This window comes from Medicago sativa, chromosome 3 (genome assembly GCF_051527215.1).
Source record: "Medicago sativa cultivar Bolivia chromosome 3, Bolivia_mono, whole genome shotgun sequence".
NCBI classification, from domain to species: domain Eukaryota; kingdom Viridiplantae; phylum Streptophyta; class Magnoliopsida; order Fabales; family Fabaceae; genus Medicago; species Medicago sativa.
In genome coordinates, this window is record NC_140751.1 from 30965421 (window position 1) to 30991366 (window position 25946).

General features: G+C 31.3%; 2 protein-coding genes and 1 long non-coding RNA gene across 3 annotated transcripts; 2 read left to right on the forward strand and 1 right to left on the reverse strand.

The window, feature by feature from the left end:
• Positions 1-204: 204 nt before the first annotated feature.
• Positions 205-1707, reverse strand: LOC146937100 (uncharacterized). The gene has a single exon (XM_085751558.1). It carries the CDS (start codon positions 1515-1517, stop codon positions 543-545), a length of 975 nt encoding a protein of 324 aa, XP_085607684.1. The 5' UTR covers positions 1518-1707; the 3' UTR covers positions 205-542.
• A 6337-nt stretch (positions 1708-8044) lies between these two features.
• On the forward strand, positions 8045-12222 carry LOC146937101 (uncharacterized). The gene is made up of 7 exons (XM_085751559.1): positions 8045-8180; positions 8959-9133; positions 9653-10132; positions 10230-10347; positions 10442-10720; positions 10807-10908; positions 11525-12222. Exons 3-7 carry the CDS (start codon positions 9666-9668, stop codon positions 12023-12025), a joined length of 1467 nt encoding a protein of 488 aa, XP_085607685.1. The 5' UTR covers positions 8045-8180; positions 8959-9133; positions 9653-9665; the 3' UTR covers positions 12026-12222.
• Positions 12223-23201: 10979 nt separating this feature from the next.
• Positions 23202-23899, forward strand: LOC146937102 (uncharacterized). The gene is made up of 2 exons (XR_015033240.1): positions 23202-23386; positions 23689-23899. It is a non-coding gene; the product is annotated as an uncharacterized LOC146937102 (long non-coding RNA).
• The last annotated feature ends 2047 nt before the right edge of the window (positions 23900-25946 follow it).

Consider the following 25946-nt stretch of genomic DNA (forward strand, 5'->3'; position numbering starts at 1 on the left):
TGTGGCCCACATAGTTAAGTGTTTTCTACTTTTAGCCTGAAAACAAAACAGGAAACCACTTTGCCGGCTTGTCTGTAACAGAACTGAGAAAGAAATTATGTATGAGGCAAGTAACTCCTAGATTTAGTAAAAGCCAAGATTAACAATCAGATACAAGAAATTATGTGGCATTGCCTAACTACACCTAAAGTGCAAGGGAAGTAATTAAGCAAGAGTTTTGTATTATTCACACTGTATTATATTACTAATCAATTTACAAGTGATGAAATAAAAAGAAGACAAATTTTAAAAAATTTAAAAGAAAAACGTTAAAATGTAATGATGAACTAATCTCCAGCTTCTTGTTCTTGCACATAGCTGAGATTGAAACCTTTATGCCTTCGAAAGTTGCTCGATCGGTTTGGTTCCTTTTGAGTAACAAACAAGAATTGGTTTTTTCAAATACCTGCTAAAATAACTTGTGGCTCTTCTTTCTTTTTGAGAAACATAAGTAGGAAAGCCTTGATCAAATAATAACAACAATATGCAACCTTATATGTTACTCAAGGTAGTTCTTGAAAATTCTTGATTCCCAGGTAACCATAATAACTGTCCTCCTCTATGAGTTCAATCCTCAAAAAATGTTTGTCTTCCTTGTCAATCAATGATCCTCTTACTTTGCAGCTTTTGTAAAACATGTAACTCACAATAGTGTCAATGATGATGAAGATTGAGTACAAATAAGCAATGAAAATACCCTCCAAAGCTATGAAAAACCATGACTTTTCATCAATGTAATACCCTCTCACGACCCGGAATTGAAACAAAGCTTCAATGGCAGCCAAACCTACATTAACAGGAAGTGCCAAGAACAAAGCCATTGATGTTTTTCCCCTTAGAACAATACATGCTTTCAGAATTGCCATATAACCTCCATGTCCCTCCACACCAGATAGCGTGAGTGCCATGTTGCATATCACGAGTGCATTCGCGAGGATCACAGAGAACAAAACTGCAGCTGCAGCCGAGAGAAAAAGGGTGAAACTCGACGAAGAGTTTCCTAGCCCTTCAGAGAAACTAAATGCAAGAAAAAGGAAGCAAAAAGTAGTAGCATTTGCAGATAGAATGAAGAAAGTGTTGTAGATATAGGTGTGAAGGATCGGTTTATAATTATAAGATGAAGGTTGCAAATTTTCTTTGTTTTTATTCAAAGCTTGAATTATGAATGCTTTTGCAATGAGGAAAAAGGTGAGAGTGAAAGGAAGTGTGAAGATTGAGGAAGTGATTGTTTGAGAAACTTTAAGGTTGAGAACAGTGAACAATTGTGATGAAGAGGGAAAGCCTGCAGCATCAAAGAGAGTTTTTAGGTGATTGTATATTTGAGGGAAAAGGGATGAAGAAAAAGGGACTAATGCTTGTGAGAGGAGTATTGATGCTGAGAAAGGAAAGGCTAGAATTGATATTGTTATGGTGAAATATTGATAGTTTTGAAGAAAACTATGAATTGATCTTCTTAGAATTTTGTATGAGACTTCCATTGAAATTGGTCTCTTTTTTGTTTTTGCTTCAACTAGAGAGAAGAGGAGAGGGTGAGGAATTGAGAAGTTTCTTAATTCTCACAAAAATGTTGTGTTCTTTTCTTTTGGAAGGGTAGGTTGGAGAGTTTAAAGTGGTTGATGTTTTTAAGAAATGGATAGGCCAACTAAAATTAACTAACTAATGCTAAGGTGGAGTTGTTTAGGCTTTTAGACTATACTTTTTATTATATTTAATTAATTAGCTAAGATGATTTTGAAGAATTGTTGAATTTTGCTTTTGTTCTGTAAATTTCCACCAACTTAAATATGTATTTGTTTTAGATTTTTGTGTCCAACTAAAATGATTTCGGTGGGTAGAATTGATTGTGTCAGCACAAAATTCTAGCATTTTTTTTTTTGGCATAATTAATTTTGATGAGTCTCATAAGATCTTATATATTTTACACATACAAAATAATTATATTTTACCCTCAAACTTATTAAGATTATCTTATCCTTCAAATAATTGTCCTATTATCCAGTTTTAAAATTCTACTTTATTAAGATTAATGCTGCCAAATTCTAAACCAAATCAATTAATTAGGTGTGTTTAAGAGCATAGGAAACGTATTTTCTATGGCATCACTGACTTGACAAGTTAGCAATAAGTGATTTGGTATGACATGCTTTTCGTCTATGTGTTAATTATGAAATATGAAATGACTACTTGGTTTTTCTTTTTTTTTGAGGGGAGGTGCCTACTTGCTTAAATTGCACATAATTGAGTAGCTAATCATTACTTGCTAGAATCCATTACAAGTCCAGCAAATATATTTAAAATATGAGAGTTGATCAATATTCTAATAGGATATTCAATTTTGTCCCCGTTTGCCTTAAAATTTAAGTGTCATATTAATTTTTCAAGAACCAAGAGAACTTGAATATACAATAAGGGAACTCTTAAACTTAACTAGAAGTACTGAGTTCGAATTTATTATCTAAAAATACAACAATATTAAATTTATTGAAGAAGAGTTTAATTTATACGGTTGCACGTAGAGAATATACCTAGTTTAATTACACCAAAAAATATTATTTTTTCAAGAAATTATATAGATATAGACAATAATGCAAAATAAAATAGAAAACAAGACATTGACAAAGAAAGAAAATGTAATTTAGCATTCGTTTTGCTTAATAGAGAATAAATAATGTGAGAAAGAGAGAATTTGGGACCCTAAATATTTTGGCACTTTTCTTTTTCACGTGGGTATATAATAATTGAACGTAGGTTGTAAGATAAATGCATGCGTTGCCTTTTTTTACCTGAAAAAGAAGATTATTTTTATTTTTTTGAAAAGTGAAAAAGAGAAGAGTTAATTAATCTGAGACTATTTTTTATTTAATTTTGAGACAATTTTTTTTTTTTTGTGACAAAAAATATTCGACTTTATTTTATAAAGAAAATGTTTCCTTCTTATTAGTACTCATTCAGTATCAATCAAATCACTAACCGAGCATTTGGACAATTGTTTTTAGTTTTACTATTCAATCTAAGTATAAAATACATATATCATGTGCAGTGCTACATATTTTACGAAAAAATAATTAACAAATGAAATGGAATTTTATTTTTTACTCAAGAATTAGTTTTTTCAAAACAATAAAATATAAAAGTGGTTTTTCGTGGATATTATAAGGCTGTTGACATTGCAATTAATGGATAAAAAAAATTCGTCTAATTTGTTACCATTGTATGTCTTGTGGCATTTCTCATATATTTAATTTATATCTTGTCGAAAAATTGTATTTAATTTGTATACACACGAAAAAATTTGGTACACTAGTTCCCGTGAACATAACTCAATTGGCAGGGACATTGCATTGTTATATGCATGGGTTGGAGTTTGAACCTAGAACACCCCAATTGTTCACCTTAAAACCTGAATTCTAGTGACTAAGTTACTTTACCAATTTTTTTTCTTTTGTAAACTATCAATTTATTATAAACATATCATTATATTCCTTGAATTTTATTAGAACTACTTCTAAATTTAGACAATTCGTTAACAATGTAGTAACTTTTTTTAGTCTTCAATATCCATAGTATTTTGTTCAAAGATTAACATAAAATATTAAGATTTACTAAACCTTTTCATATATATTTATTTAATTAGTACATAATGTAAATGTAAATAACTTTTTAGACTGTAATTCAATCATAATCATGAGCGAATTACAAATATTTGATTTAAATCATAATTGTTTTTTTTTTAAGGAAGTCATAATTGTTTTTAAAAAACTTCATATAATTGCTTGTGATTTGTTGACCGTATAATTTTTTTAGGTAGGCAACCACGATAGGTAAAAATTTAAACTCATTTTATTTTCACATAAAGATGTTCTGTCACCAAATACATTCCCCAAACACATATCATCGCAAATAGAACAAAAGTAAGTGATATAAAAATCTCTTTGTACGCAAAAAAATAAAAAAAAAAATGGCTTAGCTTATACGTCTATCATTAATTATACTATAATACTAATAAAAAAGGACCTCGACATATTGTGAAAGCATTAAATCATTTTAAAATCAAACTCCATGCATTATGAATGATTGTGGGTTGGGTAGAAGTTGAGTTCTAATATCACTTGGAGGTTTTGGTGGCCAATGAAGGAGACACGAGATGATTCTTTTTTTTCTGGTATAATAACTACAAGTATCAATGTATCATTCAGTTGGTGAGCTATGTGCTTGCGTATGTTGACCTAGTTGGTTAGTTAGGGAGTTTTCAATTAGGGATGAGGTTTTAATCTTATCTATTTTATCATAATTTGAATTGATGTAGTTATTATGGCATAATATAAAAGGAATAAATAATGCAAAGGAGACAAAGACTTATCTTCGGTTTAAGTTCTAGAAAATTACTCTTTAGGCTTTTAATATTTCTTCCGGCACCCTAAAAAATTTAAATACACCCCCCTCCCAGTCACAGTTATCTGCCGTTGGATAATCGTAACGGCAGTTAACTGCTCTTAGTTGTACTGCAACGACAGTTATCTGTCATTCTTGGTATTTTTCACTTATAAGGCAACATACTTCCACCTATTTATTCATTCACTAACTTTTTCCCTTCTTCGATTAAAAAACGCCAAATTTTGAATTTATTGTTGCAAAATCATGGTCTCACATAATTGAAATATGATTGTTAGAAGGTTTATACACTCATTTGACGTCAAGAAATATGTAATGCATCTTTTAACTTGTTTATATTGTGCAATTTTTCTGTCATATTTTCGCAAAAATATGACATGATCGTAATGATACTTAACTACTGTTGAAGCCAACGACAGTTGAGCGTTGTTGGTATTAACAACAGTTAAGTGCCGCTGGAGCCAATTGTTTAATTGATGTGCACTAAGTAAATGAAAGCCTTAGAGATTGATCAATTTCAGATTGCAAGAGCTTCAAACAAAATCAAGTTGTTTACTTATATGCTTTGCAATGGTGCAAGTAATGCTGAGCCTTTGATCTCTATTTATAGAGTTTTTGGGCACATATAGCCGTTGTAAGGTGACCAATGGTGTTAAGCCACGTGTCCTGGGCCCCACAAGCTTTTACTTGAAAATCTGGGTGAACATTCTGACCATCAGAATGTTGTTGTGTTCCAAGGATGAACATCAGAATGTTGCTGTGTTCTTCATCAGAATGTTGATAATCATGATGTTCTTCATCTGGGTTCATCAATGATGAATGTTTGATGAGTTTCTGGGTTTGTCCAGTACGTGAAATGAGATTTGTTGGGCTTTATCCATCAAAAGGTAACTTCTCCATATGCATCAAAAGTTGCTGGAAAAGGTGGGATAAAGTTGATTCAAATCTGTCTTGGACTTTGTGCATGAGAGAGAGGATAGTGGATCTGCAGCTTCAGGCCTATGCTTCCAGGAAATCTGTTTGATTTTGTTCAAAGTACATGTTATCTCTGATGCAAGATTTCCTTTTGCTTTGCTTGCTAACTTTTCACCAACTACACTGTTCATAGCTGAAGCATGTGCAGAAATGAACATTCTGACATCAGCATGTTCCATTTGTTCTTACTTTAGGATGATTTGTAAGACTAGCTTTTAATGTAATCAATCCTAATTGTAAAGACATAACTGAAGTGCAGTGAATGCAATATCTAGGATTAAATTCTCCTTGAAATATTCCTAGTGCTTTAATGTTCATAGTCTTGGATGAACATTAAAGATCCTTTTGACATGATTCCTTGTTCATGCCTTTAGTTGTTGATAGATTCATGCAGATGTACTTTTCTGGACCTTTTATTCATGTCAAGTGTACTTGCATGTTCTTCACGTTCTTGATGAATCTGGGTTTACTTATGAACACCCTTTTGGATTTCCATCAGAACGTTCTGATCAACTCACTGATCAACATTCTGAACTAACTTTCTGAACTGCAGAGTTAGTTCATGAATTCAATATCCTTTGATTTCTTGTATCTTGGTATGATTTAAACCTTGTTCCTGTCTTAGTAAAACACTCAAGAGCACAAGTTAAATACCAAGGAATTAATCAAAGTCCATTTAATCCTTAATCATTAAAGTTTATTATCTTTAAAATTAATTAGGGATTTTGCCTCAACACTTCCAAGAGATAAAGTCAAATCAAGAAAGTGTGCAAAAGAACAATGAAGCTTACTTTAAGAATCTTGAAACTCAAATTGGGCAGTTGTCAAAACTAATGGCAGCACAATCAATGGGAGGTTTTGGTGGCAAAACTTCCAACAATCAAAAGAACGACACATGTAATATGATTGGAGTGAGTGATGGGAGAGTAGCAGCTATCCTTATGGGAGTGGATAAGAGTAAGAAATAGAAAGTTGAGTGTGAATCCAAGAAGGAGGGAGACAAAATAGAGAAACTCATAGATGCAAGCTCCATTTTGGGAAAGTCTAAAAGTCAGCTCCTCAAGGATGGTGATAAGCCTCAAGTGATTCCATACTATGTGAAGTTGCCTTATCCTCATTTCAGTAAAAATAAGGAGAATGTTGAATATCCAAAGAATAAAAATCGCCAAGTCATTGAATTGAGAACCAGAAAAGTGCTCAAGCTGGTGAATCTTGAGAGTACCAACAGAAAGGTTGATGTGAAAAGAGAATGCTTGTGGAATCAAAATGGAAATATCCACCCTGACTTGGGTGTTGGTGCGTCAAGCTCAATGACGTAAAAGAAAGCGCTTGGTGGGAGGCAACCCATTCTTTTCTTATTTCTTTTTGTTTTCAGTATTTTATTTCTAATAATGATTAACTATTAAATAATGAAGGATATTTTTCATATTTAAAGTCATTGAATTTTTTTCAATTATTAATATGTTGAATTTAAGGTTGTTGAGATTAAGGTCAATTTCTATGCCAAAACAAGTTTTTTTTAAAAATAATGAGTAACTAGGTGCTTTGTTGTTATTTTTTGTTGTGTTGAACTTGTGTGCTGAAATTAAATGCTCTATTGTTCTGTTTTTAATTTATGGTTATGTTGTATGCCTGCAGCTTGTTGTAGGGTCTATCTTTGGTGTTGAATTTAGTTGCTGTATTTAGGCTTTGTATGGTTTGTGCTTACAATAAATTAACAATTTATGATTAGTAAAAGCGTAAAACTACAATTTAGTTAAGAAAATTAAAACTTGTTGGATACTGATGTGTCAAATTTAATCTCTATAGTAACGTTTTTTACATTAAATCTCTGTGTTCAATACTTTATTTATTTATAAATTATTTTAATTTATTTTGTTCCTTAACTGTAACATGATCCAATTCAAAACTAATTAATAATTAAATTGCACAAGCGTTGATTTTCAATAAATCAGATGCATATGAGATTTTCTCTTAAAGATCCCATTGGTGTACAAGCTACAATTGGAACCCAATTGCACATAGAAAATGAAGGTAATTGAATACCTCTTATAGATAGATATATGGAAATTGCTGATTTCCCAAAAATGTAAAAGATAGTGAATACCTCTTACATGTATTATCATCTAATATTAATTATGTAGGTTGTTTTCTTTATAAAGAAAAATTATATAGGTTCACTACAAGAAAATAGCCATTTAGCTTCAGAAATTTTAGCTTCAGGGCATTTTTGATGCTAAGATTGTGTGTTTAGCGTCCAAAAATACTGATGCAAATGCATTTTTTTCAATGTTTTTTTATTATGAAATTTAGCTTCAGTATTGTGGACTCTATAATATATATTGTAGACGCTAATATTTTTAAAATTTTATTATTGAATTAGCGTCCATGAATTATGATGCTAAATTTTTGTAATTTTTAATTTTACAAATAGCATCCACAAATATTGATGCTAAAAAATTTACACATTTTTTTCAATTTCTTTTTTCTTTATTTATTTTGACAAAATTTCATTTTCCCCCATTTTTCTTCTTTCCCACAATTTTTTTTCACGGTTCCCAACATATTTTTTTCCACCACTATTTTATTTTCTTTTTTCTTCTTATCCACAAATATCCATGTGAGCGACACTTTCTCCATTAAACCCTAAAACCAAAATTACTTTCCCAATCTAACCAAAATCCATATCCTCTTCAAAATCACTTGCTACCGATAAATCAATGGTTACCTAGTGATGGCTACGTTCCCAATCCAATTCCAAGCAACTGTTTCAGGTTCTTCTTTCTTCTTATGTTTAACCATTATCAATCATGTTTTAAGAATACCCTTTTAATTGTTCTGCTTCTTTGTTTATTAAATTTTGATTTTCTTATACTACTTTAGGCTTAAAGGGTATCTCAGTAATCAAATTCTCTTAACATTTTAGATCTTGGTTCAAAAAAAAAAAAAATCTAGATCTTGTGGGTTTCACCCCCTTTCGGTCTCCATGATCTAATCCATGAAATGAAGTTGGTGTGGTTTGAATATTGGTTCTCTTACTTCATAAATGAAGATGCATTCAACTTTGTGCTTAATTAATTGAAGCTACATAATAAATCTGTTTGTTGTAAAATGCCCCCTCCACGTTTTTTTCTTTCAATTAGTTATCTCTCTTTTGCTTCTTTCACAACAAATTTACCTACCATGTCATCTATCATTGCCAACAAAAGAGGATTCAACTCCATTAGCTATGGTTGTGTCTGTTTTCACATTTCATAACTCTAGTTGGACATCTTTGAAAGCATTACTTAACTACAAATATGTCTACTTGGTGAAAGCATTATTTAACTACAAAAATCAAATATGTCTACAAATATGTCTACTTGTGTCCTGATATGTGGATTCCAACTTTGCGCTTAATTAATTGAAATTACCTTATTACTCTACTAGTAAGAGTGCAAGATAAAGGGGTTAATTTTGGCGATTTAGTTATTAAATGTGTGCTTTGGTACTGTTATTACAAAAGTACAGAATTTGCTACTGAAATGTTAAGGGGTTAATCTTTGGTAACAGGATTTGACATCAACGTTCTCGAATTGCTTCGACGTTGTCTCCGGTGAAGGTTCCGAGTTGCTTCGTTGTTGTCTCAGTCTGTTGTCTCTGTTATCGCCTTTCACTGATTCACTGTTCGGAGGCAAAATTGTTCCTTGAAGTTCTTCACTGCTGGCTCTCACGTTTTCTCGAGCTGGTATCCTTCTTTTCTCTCTCAACTACTTTTTGGTGTGTGAAGATTTTTTATTTTTGATTTCCCATATAGTAAGTACTATTTGAATAAGTAATGAATATTTAGTAGAATAGTTTTTGGTGTGTAAGGAACGATAAACTAGTAGTATATAAATAAGTAGTAGTAAGATTAGAAAGGAAGATCTATGAGTGAATGAGTAAGGTGGGGAGGTTGGAAGTGCATTCAAAGTAACTTGTACGTCCCTACATTTATCTTTAATGTGTTTCATCAATCTCTTTCCTTTCTTTTTCAAATTTATTTGTCTCACATAGTCTTTGTGGAATCATCTTGATCACAACTTTTTTTCTTTTTGACATTTTCTTTATAAGGTGATGATAATCATGCATTGAAGTTTATAGTTAAAAATGTAGTTCTAACTGTATGTATTTTCTCTTAAGCGTTCACACATTTCTCTTATTTTCTGTTAGTTCTAACTGTATGCTTTCAGTTGTTCTAATTGTATTTTTCTGTTTTGGAAAACAGATTGCTTGACCAAATGGCTGGACAATGTCATGGAGATAAGCGGAAAAAGTCTTCCACAAAAATTCATTTGAAGGTATTAAAACCAGGAGATCTTGCTAGAGCCACCAAGAAGCTTGCTGTAGCCAACGAGATACGGCGAAAGAAACTGGGTTTAGCACCATCAGTCGAGCCTACCTCACCAATAGTCCAAGAGACACCAGCTATAGTCCAACCTGCCCCACCAGCAGTCCAACTCACCCCACCAGCTGTGGTCCAACCTGCCCCACCAGCAGTCCTACTCACCCCACCAGCAGTCATACTCGCCCCACCAGTAGTCCTACCTTCCCAGGTGACTGCACCATTGTCAACCCAATCGATAATACCACCTTCCCTAGAGGAGGTTCATGTCCAGGGCTTGCAGGGAGACAACCTAGAGAATGAACAAGAGGACGATCAAGATGATGATATTATAAAGACTGTCATACGCCCTCTTGGTCATGGGTATTTCATTTTTGTTTCTTTTACAATTTATCATGCACTTACTTTTATAAATTAAAATCTATTTCTTTTATAGTTATTTTGTTTTTTTTTTTTGTAGATTGTCTCCTAGCAATGAAGCTGCTAATGCCATGAGGAAGGCTATTAGGCGTCAATTTCGCACTGCTTATTCGTGTTGGAAAAAGGTTCCTCAAGATGACTGGTTTAAAACATTTTCGGTAAGAATATAGCATAATGGTTGAGAATAAATACCTATCGTCTGTCAGTTTTGGACTAAGATGTAAAATTTACTATATTTATATTGTCTAACAGAAATATGTTTCATGGGAACCACATCATGCTAAGGAAATCAGGGGCATATTTAATAAAAAGTGCCCCAAGAGGCTTACTGACATGCTTACAAAAGTAAGAAATAAGGGGAAAAGACCTAAATGGATGGGAGAGGATGCATATGATGCACTTCTTGACTATTGGAAAGGAGACAATTTCAAGAAGCTTTCTTCACAAAATAAGACTAATCGGGGTTCAACCAAGGGAGGAGCTCTCCACACCACAGGTCGTAAGGCTCACCATGACGTGGCTCTAGACATGGTATGCATTCATTAAATTCTTTAAATATTCATTGCTAGATTTTTTTTGTAATTTCCCTTAAATTTGTTTCATGACTTCATTGGCAGTGCAAAAAACTAGAACGACCTATCTATCCCGATGAGCTCTTCTTGTTCACGCGTAAGAGGAAGTCTGGTGATTGGGTTGAAAGTCGTGCTGGAAAAACTTATGTAAGTTATTTATTGTAAAATTTTGAAGTTGGCATTGAGTTACTAGTTGCATTGGTGCAAATGTGAATTGTAATTTTTTTCTAAGACAAGATTAGGAACCTAAAATCAGAATTTGAAGCATAAGTTTGAACTAATGCTATAAGAATTAGAAACCTAGGATCAGCTGAGTGCTAGTACCTACATAGCAAAACTACAATTAATGTTTGTTTTTAATGTAACAAAAACAAAATCACTATCACACAATAGTTGAGACTAGCTAGTGATGTTAAATATTACATTGCATGGCCGCGTGTATACAGGCAGGCTTTGTTTTATTATGTTTTGTTTCTCTTATATGTATGTTACAACATAAAAGATGATTGTGATATATCAGCAAAATCAATTCATTGGGCTGTAATATAATTTGGTTGTCTTATGAACTATAAGAATTATTCTCTGTTGCTGAATTATTCTCTGGTGTGAATTGAAATTGGTTACATACATTTTGGATTGTGGCGGAAATTATGCATTGTTGTAAACTACATGCATGTTACCTTTAGGAATAGACATGAAACATGCACTACAAATGTGTTCGCTGATTTGACAATATAATAATAAGTTGTGTTTTTTTTACCAGGAAAAATATCAAGAGCGTCTGACTCAGCTAACAACAATTGATGAGGACTCTACTGGTGATATACAAGAGGTGGATGGAGAGACAAGAATTCAATTATGGGCAGATGTTGCTGGGGGTATTTCTCGAGGTCAGTGTTACGGTACCGGGGCTTTGTCTGGCAATATTAGACCAGGTGTACTTAATCTAACTCAAGAGTCTCTTCCTCCTGAAAATAAGGCGATTGAGATGTTTCGTCAGGAGGCAGCTGCAGCGCGTGCAGATGCTGCTGCAGCTAACCAAAGAGCCGAGGAAGCAAACCAAAGAGCTGTTGAGGCTGATCAACGTACCAAAGAGTTGGAGAACAAATTCTATACTGAAATGGCAGAATTTAGGCAACGGATGGCAGCTTTAGAGAATCAATCAGGTGATGGTTCTTGTAGTATGATTCAACCTCGTAATACTCCTCAACATCCACATTATGATGTTGCTCTCGATGATCAATCAGAGGATGACCTCACCTAATCATTGTCAATGTTGTAGTTTTTGTTGGACATAACAAAATTGTCATGTGTTTTTTGGATGACCTCACCTAGTCTCTTGAACTAATGTCACCTTATGTTTTGGCTTTAGGATTATGTATAGTTTCTACTAATTTTACATTTCAGACTTCGCCAAGCTTTTTTGGATGATCTCACCTAGTTCTCTTTGAACTTGTGACTGCTTATTATTTAGCATCCACAATTTCGAAAGCTAAACTTGACAGAATTTAGTTTTCTAAATTTTCATCTTAGCATTCACAGTTACTGATGCTAAATTTAGCCCAACTTTTAGCGTCCATTTTTATAGATGCTAAGTAGCGTCTACATTACATACAATTTTAACACGTGTTTAGCTTCAATTTTAGCGTCCACTTTTGTAGATGTTATTTTAGCGTCAGCTGGATGCTAGTGTTTAGCATCCAAGCTTTTACTGTCGTCAATTTTTTGGACTCTATACTGACTCTAAATGGCTGTTAGCATCCACAATTTGCCTTTTAGCATCCATTTTTCAGCTGAATCTAAAACACCATTTTCTTGTAGTGGTTATTATTGAAATGTTATGGAAATCATCACTTGCTCAGCAAGAAATCTTCAACATTTAATTTTTATTGGTAGAAAATCTTCAACATTTATTCTACTTGATTTATTAGCAACTACTATATAAATGTAGTGTAATTATCATCCTAATATTAATTATGTAGTTTGTTTTTTCTATAAAGAAAAATTATATAGGTTATTGTTGAAATGTTATGGAAATCATCACTTGCTCAGTAAGAAATCTTCAACATTTAATTTTTATAGGTAGAAAATCTTCAACATTTATTCTACTTGATTTATTAGCAAGTACTATATAAATGTAGTGTATTTAATCACATAAACTCAAAACTAAAGTTTCATAGGTTAGATAAAAAAAACCTGAAAAATGGGTGCAAATGTTTTGTTTGTCTTCAGCTTACTAGTTTGTTATATTTAGGGAATTGAGCTAACTAGTTTGTATTGCAGAAGCACGTATAATTGGACCACCACATAACAAACAACAATTAAATCACATTTAATTGGACATGAGAATTGGATTTGGTCTTGAGTATTAACACGGTAAAGAATTATATAAGCGCATATGAACTGGTCAAGTGCAACAATGTTTTGTTTTAGTAAACCATCACCTATATTATGGACTTATGCATGAAACAAATGCAGAATAAATTAGCATCATCAGTAAAAGACCAACTAAGCATGGTAATTTAATAATTATCCATAGTATTACATTTTTCTTCACATTCATTTATAGATAACATTTTAATTTTATTGATATATATGAAAGAGTAATGCTTGTTACTACGAAATGTTAGGCCACAAAAACAAAGAATAACACAACAACACCCATGTTTTCCGCCAAACACTCAATTTTATTTTATTTTTTGTAAAAAATAAAAAGGAAAAAAGAAGAAATTTATAAGAAATAATGCTATTTCGTGGAATCCGTAGAAATCCCTTCGTGGGATATAGCATTACTCTATATGAAAACTTCTATTGTTTCCAAAAATATAAAAGTTATTAAATATCTCTTACATAATGTAATATCTCCTTTAGAAAGAAATCAATCTCATTTATTTTTTACTACTAGGAAATCTTGGGCATTTAATCTACTTGATTTGTTAGTTGTATGAAGAAGGTCGTGAACTTAATTCTACCTTCAAAACCAATTGTTTGCAATACTCTATATAACTTTGTGAAGGTAGTGAACTTAGTATCACAAACTCAAAACCAAACTAGCATAGGTTGGATAAAAAATCTGAAAAATGGATGCAAATGTTTTGTTTGTCTTGAGCTTACTAGTTTGTATTGTAGAAGCAGAAGCTCAATATAAGATTTTCAATATGATGACTTATAATGCAAGTTCTAATGGAAACACCGGCAATAGTGTGGTAATTTTCAATGTTCATTCATTCTCATTTTTTTCTTTTAATTTATTTCCTTTTCTTAGTATTGCAATTTTGATTGAAAAGTTTGATGGAAGGGTTAAAAAATAAAGTACAAAGTCTTCCATTAATATTCCACTAGGTGTAGATGAATGAGTTTTTAAGTGATTTTCTCTGTAAAAATTAACATTTACTGATCGAATTCACTATACATGAAATTATACATTTAATCGCTCATTTCATCATTATACATGAACTACAATTGAATTACATCACATTTTAAATTTCACCAGATTACATAATATCATTCAGTTGATCTAAAATCGTGAAAATTAGTGAAAATGAACCATGTCAAAACATTACGGTGAGGAATATTATAAATCCTTTGCGGCAGTGTGTGTTTATTTGTTAATGGTGCTACTTATGGCAAACATTACGGTGAGAAATTTTATACATCTATATTTTGTAAAGATATATTAAGACATTGTGTGTGTGCGTGCACTCGCGTGTGTGTGCGTGTGTGGTTTGACAAAGTTAAAACCAAATCAACTAATTATATATACAAGACGTGTTAAAAAATTAGACAATAAAAATTTCTATAATAGAGTATAAGTTTATTTATTAACCTTTTCTAGATTGATAAATTAAAAAAAAGAACATATTCCGTATTCGGTCTTTGCAAACAACACAACACCAATCACATTTATGGCCTCAGCAGATTATTTATATCATTCAGTTGGTCTATGATTTAGTTAATCTCTGCCAATAATCGTGTAGCGGTTTTAAGTGTACAAATTAGCAACGTGGCTTACAAATATATTAGAGGAAGTGGAAAAAGAGAAGTTGCAGCAAGTTTCGAATGCAGTCAAAATAAACCATGTCCAAACATTACGGTGGAGAATATTAATTTGTGGCCTTCTGCTCATAGTGGAAGACTACACAATGTGTGTTTATTTGTTAATGGTGCTACTTATTGCAAACAAAATCCCCCTTCTTGTTGCTTATTATCGTTAATACTTTGTTCAATTGTCCGGATAATTGATAAATGAATACATTTGATGCCTATATTAACTGCGTCAATTTGTGTTTGTGGATAAATTTCAAATTTAAATCATTTTTTGTTTTAGTCGAATGTTATGGAATTTTTTTGTATGATGTTTGTAATTTGTATTTTTATTTCAAAATTCACGTTTTTTGTTTGTTTTTGTATTTAACATATAGTTTCGAAAAATATAGAAGATATTAAATATTTCTTACATGTAATATCACCTTTATGGAAATCATCATCAATTGTTTTAGTAAGAAACTAGCCTCAATTATTTTTTATAACTAAGAAATCTTGAGCATTTATGTGAAGGTAGTGAACTTAATCTCATAAACTTAATGTTAGAATTACTATGTGAAGATAGTGAACTTAGTCTCATAACCAAAGTAGTAGGTTGGATAAATAATCTGAAAAATGCGTGCAATTTTTTTGCAGATGTTCAATAGAAGATTTCAATGTGATGAATTATGGTGCACGTTATGATAGCAATACCGACAATAGTGTGGCAATTTTTTATTTTCATTCCTTCTCATTTCTCTTTAACTACTATGATACCCGTGCCAAACGCAAACAATTAACGTAGTTGTAAAAGTATAAAAAAATATATATATTATTTTAAAGCAAATCAAAAATGAATTTATAGAAAAATAATAATACATCTCTGATCTCAAACAAAAATAATCTATATTTATGTTTTTAAACATATAAATAAAGATAAATTTAAAGTAAGTTTAGTATAAATTATAGAGTTAATAGTAATATAGTATATTTTTTTAAAATAATATATTGTATAGTTGTATTAAGACATTGTGTGTGCGCGCGCGCACGTACGTGCGTGTGCGTTGACAAAGTTAAAACCAAATTAACCAATTATCCATACAAGATGTGTTAAATAATTAAACAATAAAAATTTCTATTATAAAATATAAGTTTATTTCTTATTCTTTTCTAGAATGATAAATTAAAAAAACGCGCACAGTTTGTCTGTGTGTCAGGTTAATCTGTCTGGGTGCAAGGTTGGCCATCAAGGTCTCTTTTGCCCTGGAAACAAACATTACCCCCCCCCCCCCCCATCTCTTTCCCCTTCCCCTCCCCTCCCCCTTCCTCTCCATCAGCTTGCGTCATTGTTTGTCTTGAGCTTACTAGTTTGTATTGTAAAAGCAGAAGCTCAATATAAGATTTTCAATGTGATGACTTACAATGCAAGTTCTAATGGAAACACCGACAATAGTGTGGTAATTTTCAATGTTCATTCATTCTCATTTTTTTCTTTTAATTTATTTCCTTTTCTTAGTATTGCAATTTTGATTGAAAAGTTTGATGGAAGGGTTAAAAAATAAAGTACAAAGTCTTCCATTAATATTCCACTAGGTGTAGATGAATGAGTTTTTAAGTGATTTTCTCTGTAAAAATTAACATTTACTGATCGAATTCACTATACATGAAATTATACATTTAATCGCTCATTTCATCATTATACATGAACTACAATTGAATTACATCACATTTTAAATTTCACCAGATTACATAATATCATTCAGTTGATCTAAAATCGTGAAAATTAGTGAAAATGAACCATGTCAAAACATTACGGTGAGGAATATTATAAATCCTTTGCGGCAGTGTGTGTTTATTTGTTAATGGTGCTACTTATGGCAAACATTACGGTGAGAAATTTTATACATCTATATTTTGTAAAGATATATTAAGACATTGTGTGTGTGCGTGCACTCGCGTGTGTGTGCGTGTGTGGTTTGACAAAGTTAAAACCAAATCAACTAATTATATATACAAGACGTGTTAAAAAATTAGACAATAAAAATTTCTATAATAGAGTATAAGTTTATTTATTAACCTTTTCTAGATTGATAAATTAAAAAAAAGAACATATTCCGTATTCGGTCTTTGCAAACAACACAACACCAATCACATTTATGGCCTCAGCAGATTATTTATATCATTCAGTTGGTCTATGATTTAGTTAATCTCTGCCAATAATCGTGTAGCGGTTTTAAGTGTACAAATTAGCAACGTGGCTTACAAATATATTAGAGGAAGTGGAAAAAGAGAAGTTGCAGCAAGTTTCGAATGCAGTCAAAATAAACCATGTCCAAACATTACGGTGGAGAATATTAATTTGTGGCCTTCTGCTCATAGTGGAAGACTACACAATGTGTGTTTATTTGTTAATGGTGCTACTTATTGCAAACAAAATCCCCCTTCTTGTTGCTTATTATCGTTAATACTTTGTTCAATTGTCCGGATAATTGATAAATGAATACATTTGATGCCTATATTAACTGCGTCAATTTGTGTTTGTGGATAAATTTCAAATTTAAATCATTTTTTGTTTTAGTCGAATGTTATGGAATTTTTTTGTATGATGTTTGTAATTTGTATTTTTATTTCAAAATTCACGTTTTTTGTTTGTTTTTGTATTTAACATATAGTTTCGAAAAATATAGAAGATATTAAATATTTCTTACATGTAATATCACCTTTATGGAAATCATCATCAATTGTTTTAGTAAGAAACTAGCCTCAATTATTTTTTATAACTAAGAAATCTTGAGCATTTATGTGAAGGTAGTGAACTTAATCTCATAAACTTAATGTTAGAATTACTATGTGAAGATAGTGAACTTAGTCTCATAACCAAAGTAGTAGGTTGGATAAATAATCTGAAAAATGCGTGCAATTTTTTTGCAGATGTTCAATAGAAGATTTCAATGTGATGAATTATGGTGCACGTTATGATAGCAATACCGACAATAGTGTGGCAATTTTTTATTTTCATTCCTTCTCATTTCTCTTTAACTACTATGATACCCGTGCCAAACGCAAACAATTAACGTAGTTGTAAAAGTATAAAAAAATATATATATTATTTTAAAGCAAATCAAAAATGAATTTATAGAAAAATAATAATACATCTCTGATCTCAAACAAAAATAATCTATATTTATGTTTTTAAACATATAAATAAAGATAAATTTAAAGTAAGTTTAGTATAAATTATAGAGTTAATAGTAATATAGTATATTTTTTTAAAATAATATATTGTATAGTTGTATTAAGACATTGTGTGTGCGCGCGCGCACGTACGTGCGTGTGCGTTGACAAAGTTAAAACCAAATTAACCAATTATCCATACAAGATGTGTTAAATAATTAAACAATAAAAATTTCTATTATAAAATATAAGTTTATTTCTTATTCTTTTCTAGAATGATAAATTAAAAAAACGCGCACAGTTTGTCTGTGTGTCAGGTTAATCTGTCTGGGTGCAAGGTTGGCCATCAAGGTCTCTTTTGCCCTGGAAACAAACATTACCCCCCCCCCCCCATCTCTTTCCCCTTCCCCTCCCCTCCCCCTTCCTCTCCATCAGCTTGCGTCATTGTTTGTCTTGAGCTTACTAGTTTGTATTGTAAAAGCAGAAGCTCAATATAAGATTTTCAATGTGATGACTTACAATGCAAGTTCTAATGGAAACACCGACAATAGTGTGGTAATTTTCAATGTTCATTCATTCTCATTTTTTTCTTTTAATTTATTTCCTTTTCTTAGTATTGCAATTTTGATTGAAAAGTTTGATGGAAGGGTTAAAAAATAAAGTACAAAGTCTTCCATTAATATTCCACTAGGTGTAGATGAATGAGTTTTTAAGTGATTTTCTCTGTAAAAATTAACATTTACTGATCGAATTCACTATACATGAAATTATACATTTAATCGCTCATTTCATCATTATACATGAACTACAATTGAATTACATCACATTTTAAATTTCACCAGATTACATAATATCATTCAGTTGATCTAAAATCGTGAAAATTAGTGAAAATGAACCATGTCAAAACATTACGGTGAGGAATATTATAAATCCTTTGCGGCAGTGTGTGTTTATTTGTTAATGGTGCTACTTATGGCAAACATTACGGTGAGAAATTTTATACATCTATATTTTGTAAAGATATATTAAGACATTGTGTGTGTGCGTGCACTCGCGTGTGTGTGCGTGTGTGGTTTGACAAAGTTAAAACCAAATCAACTAATTATATATACAAGACGTGTTAAAAAATTAGACAATAAAAATTTCTATAATAGAGTATAAGTTTATTTATTAACCTTTTCTAGATTGATAAATTAAAAAAAAGAACATATTCCGTATTCGGTCTTTGCAAACAACACAACACCAATCACATTTATGGCCTCAGCAGATTATTTATATCATTCAGTTGGTCTATGATTTAGTTAATCTCTGCCAATAATCGTGTAGCGGTTTTAAGTGTACAAATTAGCAACGTGGCTTACAAATATATTAGAGGAAGTGGAAAAAGAGAAGTTGCAGCAAGTTTCGAATGCAGTCAAAATAAACCATGTCCAAACATTACGGTGGAGAATATTAATTTGTGGCCTTCTGCTCATAGTGGAAGACTACACAATGTGTGTTTATTTGTTAATGGTGCTACTTATTGCAAACAAAATCCCCCTTCTTGTTGCTTATTATCGTTAATACTTTGTTCAATTGTCCGGATAATTGATAAATGAATACATTTGATGCCTAGAATTACTATGTGAAGGTAGTGAACTAGTCTCATAACCAAAGTAGTAAGTTGGATAAAAAATATGAAAAATGCGTGCAATTTTTTTGCAAATGTTCAATACAAGATTTTCAATGTGATGAATTATGGTGCACATTCTGATAGCAATACCGACAATAATGTGGTAATTTTTTATTTTCATTCCTTCTCATTTCTTTTTAACTATTATGATACCTGGCCAAACTCAAACAATTAACGTAGTTATAAAAGTATAAAAAAACATATATTATTTTAAACTAAATCAAAAATGAATTTATAGAAAAATAATAATACATCCAAGATCTCAAACAAAAATAATGTATATTTATGTTTTTAAACATATAAATAAAGATAAATTTAAAGTAAGTTTAGTATAAATTATAGAGTTAATAGTAATATTGTATATTTTTTTAAAATAATATATTGTATAGTTGTATTAAGACATTGTGTCTATGTGCGCGCGCGTACGTGCGTGCGTGTTGACAAAGTTAAAACCAAATTAACCAATTATACATACAAGATGTGTTAAATAATTAAACAATAAAAATTTCTATTATAAAATATAAGTTTATTTCTTATCCTTTTCTAGATTGATAAATTAACAAAAAATACATATTCCGTATTTGACCTTTGCGAACAACACAACAACAATTACATTTTAAATTTCACCAGATTACATATTATCATTCAGTTGATCTAAATTTAGTTTTAAGCTTTAGGTGTTTTAATAATTCTACGTAATAAGCTTTAAGCTTCAACTTTATTGTAAATGTATCTATTATATTAATAAAATAAGATTTTATGTGTATTATTTTTGTTTATATTTCCATTTATTTTATGATTTTGGCATCTAAATAATATAAAATAAAGCAAAGTGTATTTAAATTCTGGTAAAAGGGATTTTCGGATTATATAATCCAAAAATTTTTGGGAAATAGAATTCGGATTTCGTAATCCAAAGGGTATTTTTAAAATTTTAAAAGGCACACGAGTATTGAATCGAGTCGGAAAAGTAATAGTCATACTTGTAACTTTTTACACTATATGAAAATAATCGCAAAAATGGTTGCAGCCACAAGCTGAAACATAAAATAAATCTAACCTACTCTAATATATATACACACTCGACTTTTGACCCATGCGATGCACGGGTCCAATTGACCGCAAAAGACAACAATAAATTATAAAATATATTTCCATTGATTTTAAATAAGTCACTTGAGTCCTTAAGCCGAGTCCTTCAGCCATATGAAAAAATTGTACTATCATTAAACGTAGTACCATCAACATCCATATTGTTTGGGGATCAATTGTAGACATTATTAGTTATTCTTCCAAATAAAGACAATGATTATCCTAAATTATGAAATACTTTTCCATAGAAAACATTTGAAGTTACAGTCGTATCTTAACCTATTATCAATATCATCCACTGTATCATTATCCAAGTTGCTTGAATATGAAGTATCGTAACTCAAATATGTTTTATCTTCACCTAGAAGCAAATCCAACATATAATCATTGATCTTGTCAACAATTAAATTTTTATGAGCTAATATAGTTCCCGGAGGATTTTGAGTAAAAAAAATTGATCAAAATAAACTTTCCTATAGATTTGTGGCATAGAAAATTAATTTCGGTAAATTAAATAGCTTTTGTGCAAAAATGAGAAGCTTATAGAGCAATTTCAAACAGTTTAGAGCCTACATGGTTCGATTACCTCTACTAACAGTTTGCCAAATAAATTGTTTTTTTTATACATTTGTGCTTTGTAAACGCCCAGTTGCTCGAAATTGCACCATGAGACTAACAAATCAATGGAAATTACATCAAGGAATACTTTAAATTAACAAAACCGATATATCTCTCTTTTTTCAATGAAATATGATTAATAAATAAAAAATATCACTTTAGACTTCAATAGACCAAAATCAATTGCGGTGAGCCTTAAGAACAAAAAGTATGGCTTTTAAATTTGTGTATAGACATGACTCATATTTTAGCAAATGTAAACTCCGTCCTTAACTATTATAAGTAATTTATAGGAGTTACTATAATCTTCATCAAATTTATAAGAGTTACAAAAATAAGGACATCAAACTAATGATACAAAATAATAGCCATCATTATCATTCGTTGTTTTGAAAAATACATACATCATGATATATCTATCAATTATCATTAACTGCATTTAAAAAAATACATAGCATCACAAATGCCTACAAAAAAGTAATACTGGATAACACTGGAACTACTTAATCCAAGAATAGGAATAAAACTTAAACTCAACCAATATTTTGGTGGTAAGCAAACTGAAAGATAACACTAAACAACTTAATATAAAGGGTCAAGTCCAATCCACAAATCACTTTCAAATAGATAGCACCATTATTTCCACCAATTGTCCCTTTAAAAAGTCTCTCTGCAATATAAATCATCCCAGCCACAACCAACATTGAAATGCAATTCTAGTTCACAAACAAATTAAATTGGAATATGCAATTCCACTTGTTTTCACAATCATTCAACTTAGGTCTAACCAAAGTACATAATAGAAATTGAAGATATCATTGAAATTTGATGGCAATTCCTGATAGTGTGCTTTCCTCAAATATCAACCTTTTTTCTTGTAACTGTAAAGAAGAAAATGTCATATAGTGGTCCTCACCAATGTAGCTGCACAATTAACAAAAAGTCCCAACAAAAGCAAAGTTACCAGAAAAAAATTCTCATGTTCATACTTTTGGATAGCACACCAATATAGCCGAAACAAATCAAGTTAACGGATCGGCAACACAATGAACTTCCAAACTTGAATTCATCAAAGCCAATGAACCAAAATACTACAACATACTCATAACAGATTCAATAAATATTAAAACATGTAAATCACCAAATTATCAAAATTTAAGAAAGAGATAAGAATACATTTAAAGAATATAAAAACATTTAAAGAAATGAAAATAGATCAAGTCCATATGGTCAATAACAGCTCACAAAAATCACAGAAAATAAACTCTTCAATTTTACACAATCAAAATTCAACCTCCATTCATGAATGAAAAATTTCAAGGAGCTTTGGCATAGGTATGTGCATTCGGAACCATTATGGCCATTTTATAAAAGCGTTAACAACATGGTATGATGGTGTCCCTCCCCCATCTGAAGTAGAGGCTTTGGGTTTACATGATGCAATTCTTTGGCTTGGCCAATTGGGACTATCAAGGGTGCAAATTGAACTAGATTGCAAGCTAGTGGTGGATAGCATAATTGATAGAACTAATAGTCAGTCTGAGTTTGGCAATATTATCTCTGCATGTAGATCTCTATTACAACAATTTCCAAACTTTAAGATAAGTTTTGTTAGGATACAAGCAAATTATGTCGCTCATAGCTTAGCACAGGAGTCAAAATTGTATGCTCGTCACCGCGTTTTTAATTTGATTCCATCTTGTATTTCTTCTATTTTGATGAATGAAATAATATAAATTATTGACTGTTAAAAAAAAGGTTAGCTTAGGAGGGAAAAATTAAGTTGATTAGGGTATAGTAACAGCTTGGCAAGTTAAGCTTTTATAATAAAGGATATATATATATATATATAGAGGGCATTTCAAATGAGAGGACTTTTTAAATGAGAGGGTGAGAGGATGAAACAGTGGCCATTGGATTAGTTAGATGGCTGTGATTTAATTCTCACATTAGTAACTCACGTGACACTATTTTGCTGAGGAAAACAACACACGCGCTTCCTTCACTTGTAACGTTTCTTATTCCATCTTCTTCCCTTCATTCAACGTAAATGCTTCCTCTTTCTGCAGAAACCGTCACTACTTATTCCTTGCTTCCTTGTCTCTTCTTCTTTGCGTCCTTGTCTCTTTCAAAGCTGTTTATTTTTTATGTTCTTCCTTGTTCCTCGACAGTTTTTTCAAGATGTTTATTTCTTATGTTCTTTCATTAATCACTGATTGTTCCTTGTTCCTTCTTTATTTCTTACATTTATCTCTTACAGTTATTTCTTATGTTCTTAACTATTTAGTTTGTTTTTGTTTAGATATGTTTCTGAGTTAAAATGTTAATTTATGTTTATGTGTTTTCAGGTTTTGAAGACTTGCTTAGACGGAAGATGAATGGCATAGAACAAAAATGGATGATGGAGATGATTAAACAAGTAGAATGGCATAGAAGGAACATGGAAGATGAAGATATTTATGAGTTTATGTTTCTGATATACTAGCAATACTATTTTTAATTTGATGTATGGATTAAGCCATTGTGCTATTAGTAATCTTTTTTATTTGGCGTATGAAAGATTTAAGCTATTTGGTTGTTGGCATAGTTTAGTGTCACTGTTTCACAGCCATCTAACTAATCCAATGGCCACTGTTTCATCCTCTCACCTTCTCATTTAAAAAGTCCTCTCATTTGAAATGCCCTCATATATATATATATATATATATATATATATATATATATATATTACTTGTTATCCAACCTGAAGCAATGAATTTCACAAATCTCACCATAAGATTAAAATACTGAATTAGGGTAGGTTAAATATATTTTATCTTTTAGCTGGTGACTTATTACAGAATTCATTGCTTATTACACCAACAATTTTACCAATACCCAGCGAAAATTGAAATACTGAATTTCCTACATCTCACATTTGTATCAGAAGCTCCTAGTTTAGGAATTGAATTGTCCCATTTAGTCGGTCAAACCCAAACAAATCAGTTGTGTTATTAACCACGAGACCGGGATCAGTGAAATCCGACATCATAAGTGGAAGTTGCAGTTTATACCGTTATTTCATTTCATCTCTATTATACCAGCTACCTCCATAGCTAGTATAGTAGAGATGAAGCGAAAAAACGGTACAACTGTAACTTCCACTAATAATGTGAATGAGATTTCACGGATACCGTTCTTGTTGTTAATACTGCAACAGGTTTTGTTGGGTTTGACCGACTCAGTTAATGAAATGGGACAATTTCAAATCCTAAACCAAGAGCGCTTCCGATACAATGGGATGGTAAAAGAAAAGAAGGATGATGATGATGAAGAAGAACCATTTTGGTTTGGTTGCTTGAGCCATTTTTTGAAGGGCAAATTCTATTGAGGTTGTGTAGTGTTATTTTGCTTTCAGAATTGCGTGCATGAAATTCAAGACATCCTGGTATTATATGCGCTAAGACATTATTCTTAACCTGATATTCAAGTGTCACGCATTCTTTAATAACATCGCAAGCAAGTAATATAGCTGTTGGAATAAACTAAAAAGTGTCCATTTGATAGAGATATCTTAGAGGGATAAAAAAGATCTACACGTGATTTTTCTTTTCTTTGGAAAAAGCGTATGATAGAATTCAATTTCATGAATTATGACAATGACACAATTATCTTCTTGTAACTATTTTATGACAGGGTAGCAATCAATTAAAGAGGTGCTGATGGCAGGGACGGATGTATATAGAGATGTGTGAAGTCATGTGCCTGCACAAAGTTTTCACAATTCTTTTTTTAGTGATATAATATATGTGTTTTTATACCATGGAGAAGGAGCATGCCTTCACACCATTCACATAACCTACATTTCTTAACATTTATTTTTGAAAGGGCCAGTCACACAAGTTAAATTCTACAAGTTGCTTCTCAATATATAAAAAAAGGCTATTCAAATGAAGAACACATCATCAATTTGGTCTTTAAACTATCTCTCTTTTTTAAATTTAGTCTCTAAATTATATAAGTATAATAAGTTGTCTCTAAAGTATCTAATATTCATCAATTTAATCTCTGTTGTTGAGACGTTAGTGACTAAATTGATGGAGTCTTATATACTGTAGTGACTAAATTGACGAATTTCATATAAATTAAGACTATTGTTATATTTACGTAGGTATCTGGACTAAATTGGAAAATGAATGATAATTTATAGACTAAACTGATGGTTTGTTCATTCAAATGAAAACACAATACAAACAAGTAGAGATTACAAAACATAGTGCACGTACACTAGATGATGCCCCCACTGATCAAAATTTCTGGATCCGTCACTGGCTGATGACCAGTTTTATTATCAAACCACCACATTAAAAGCATAAATGACCAATGAATGATAGATTAGTATATGTTGGATATGACACACCTACGAAATGGAATGAAATAGTTTAGTTATTTTGTTAAAGAATTTGAGGTTATCTTATTTCATTTAACTTTAAACCACCAAAATGAACATATACCTTTCTGCTTTCTTATTGCTCTGAATGTGGCTTCACCATCCTTAATAGATAGGAAAGGAGGGTGACAAACTAGAATTCTATGGGATTTTATATATATATATATATTTTATTTT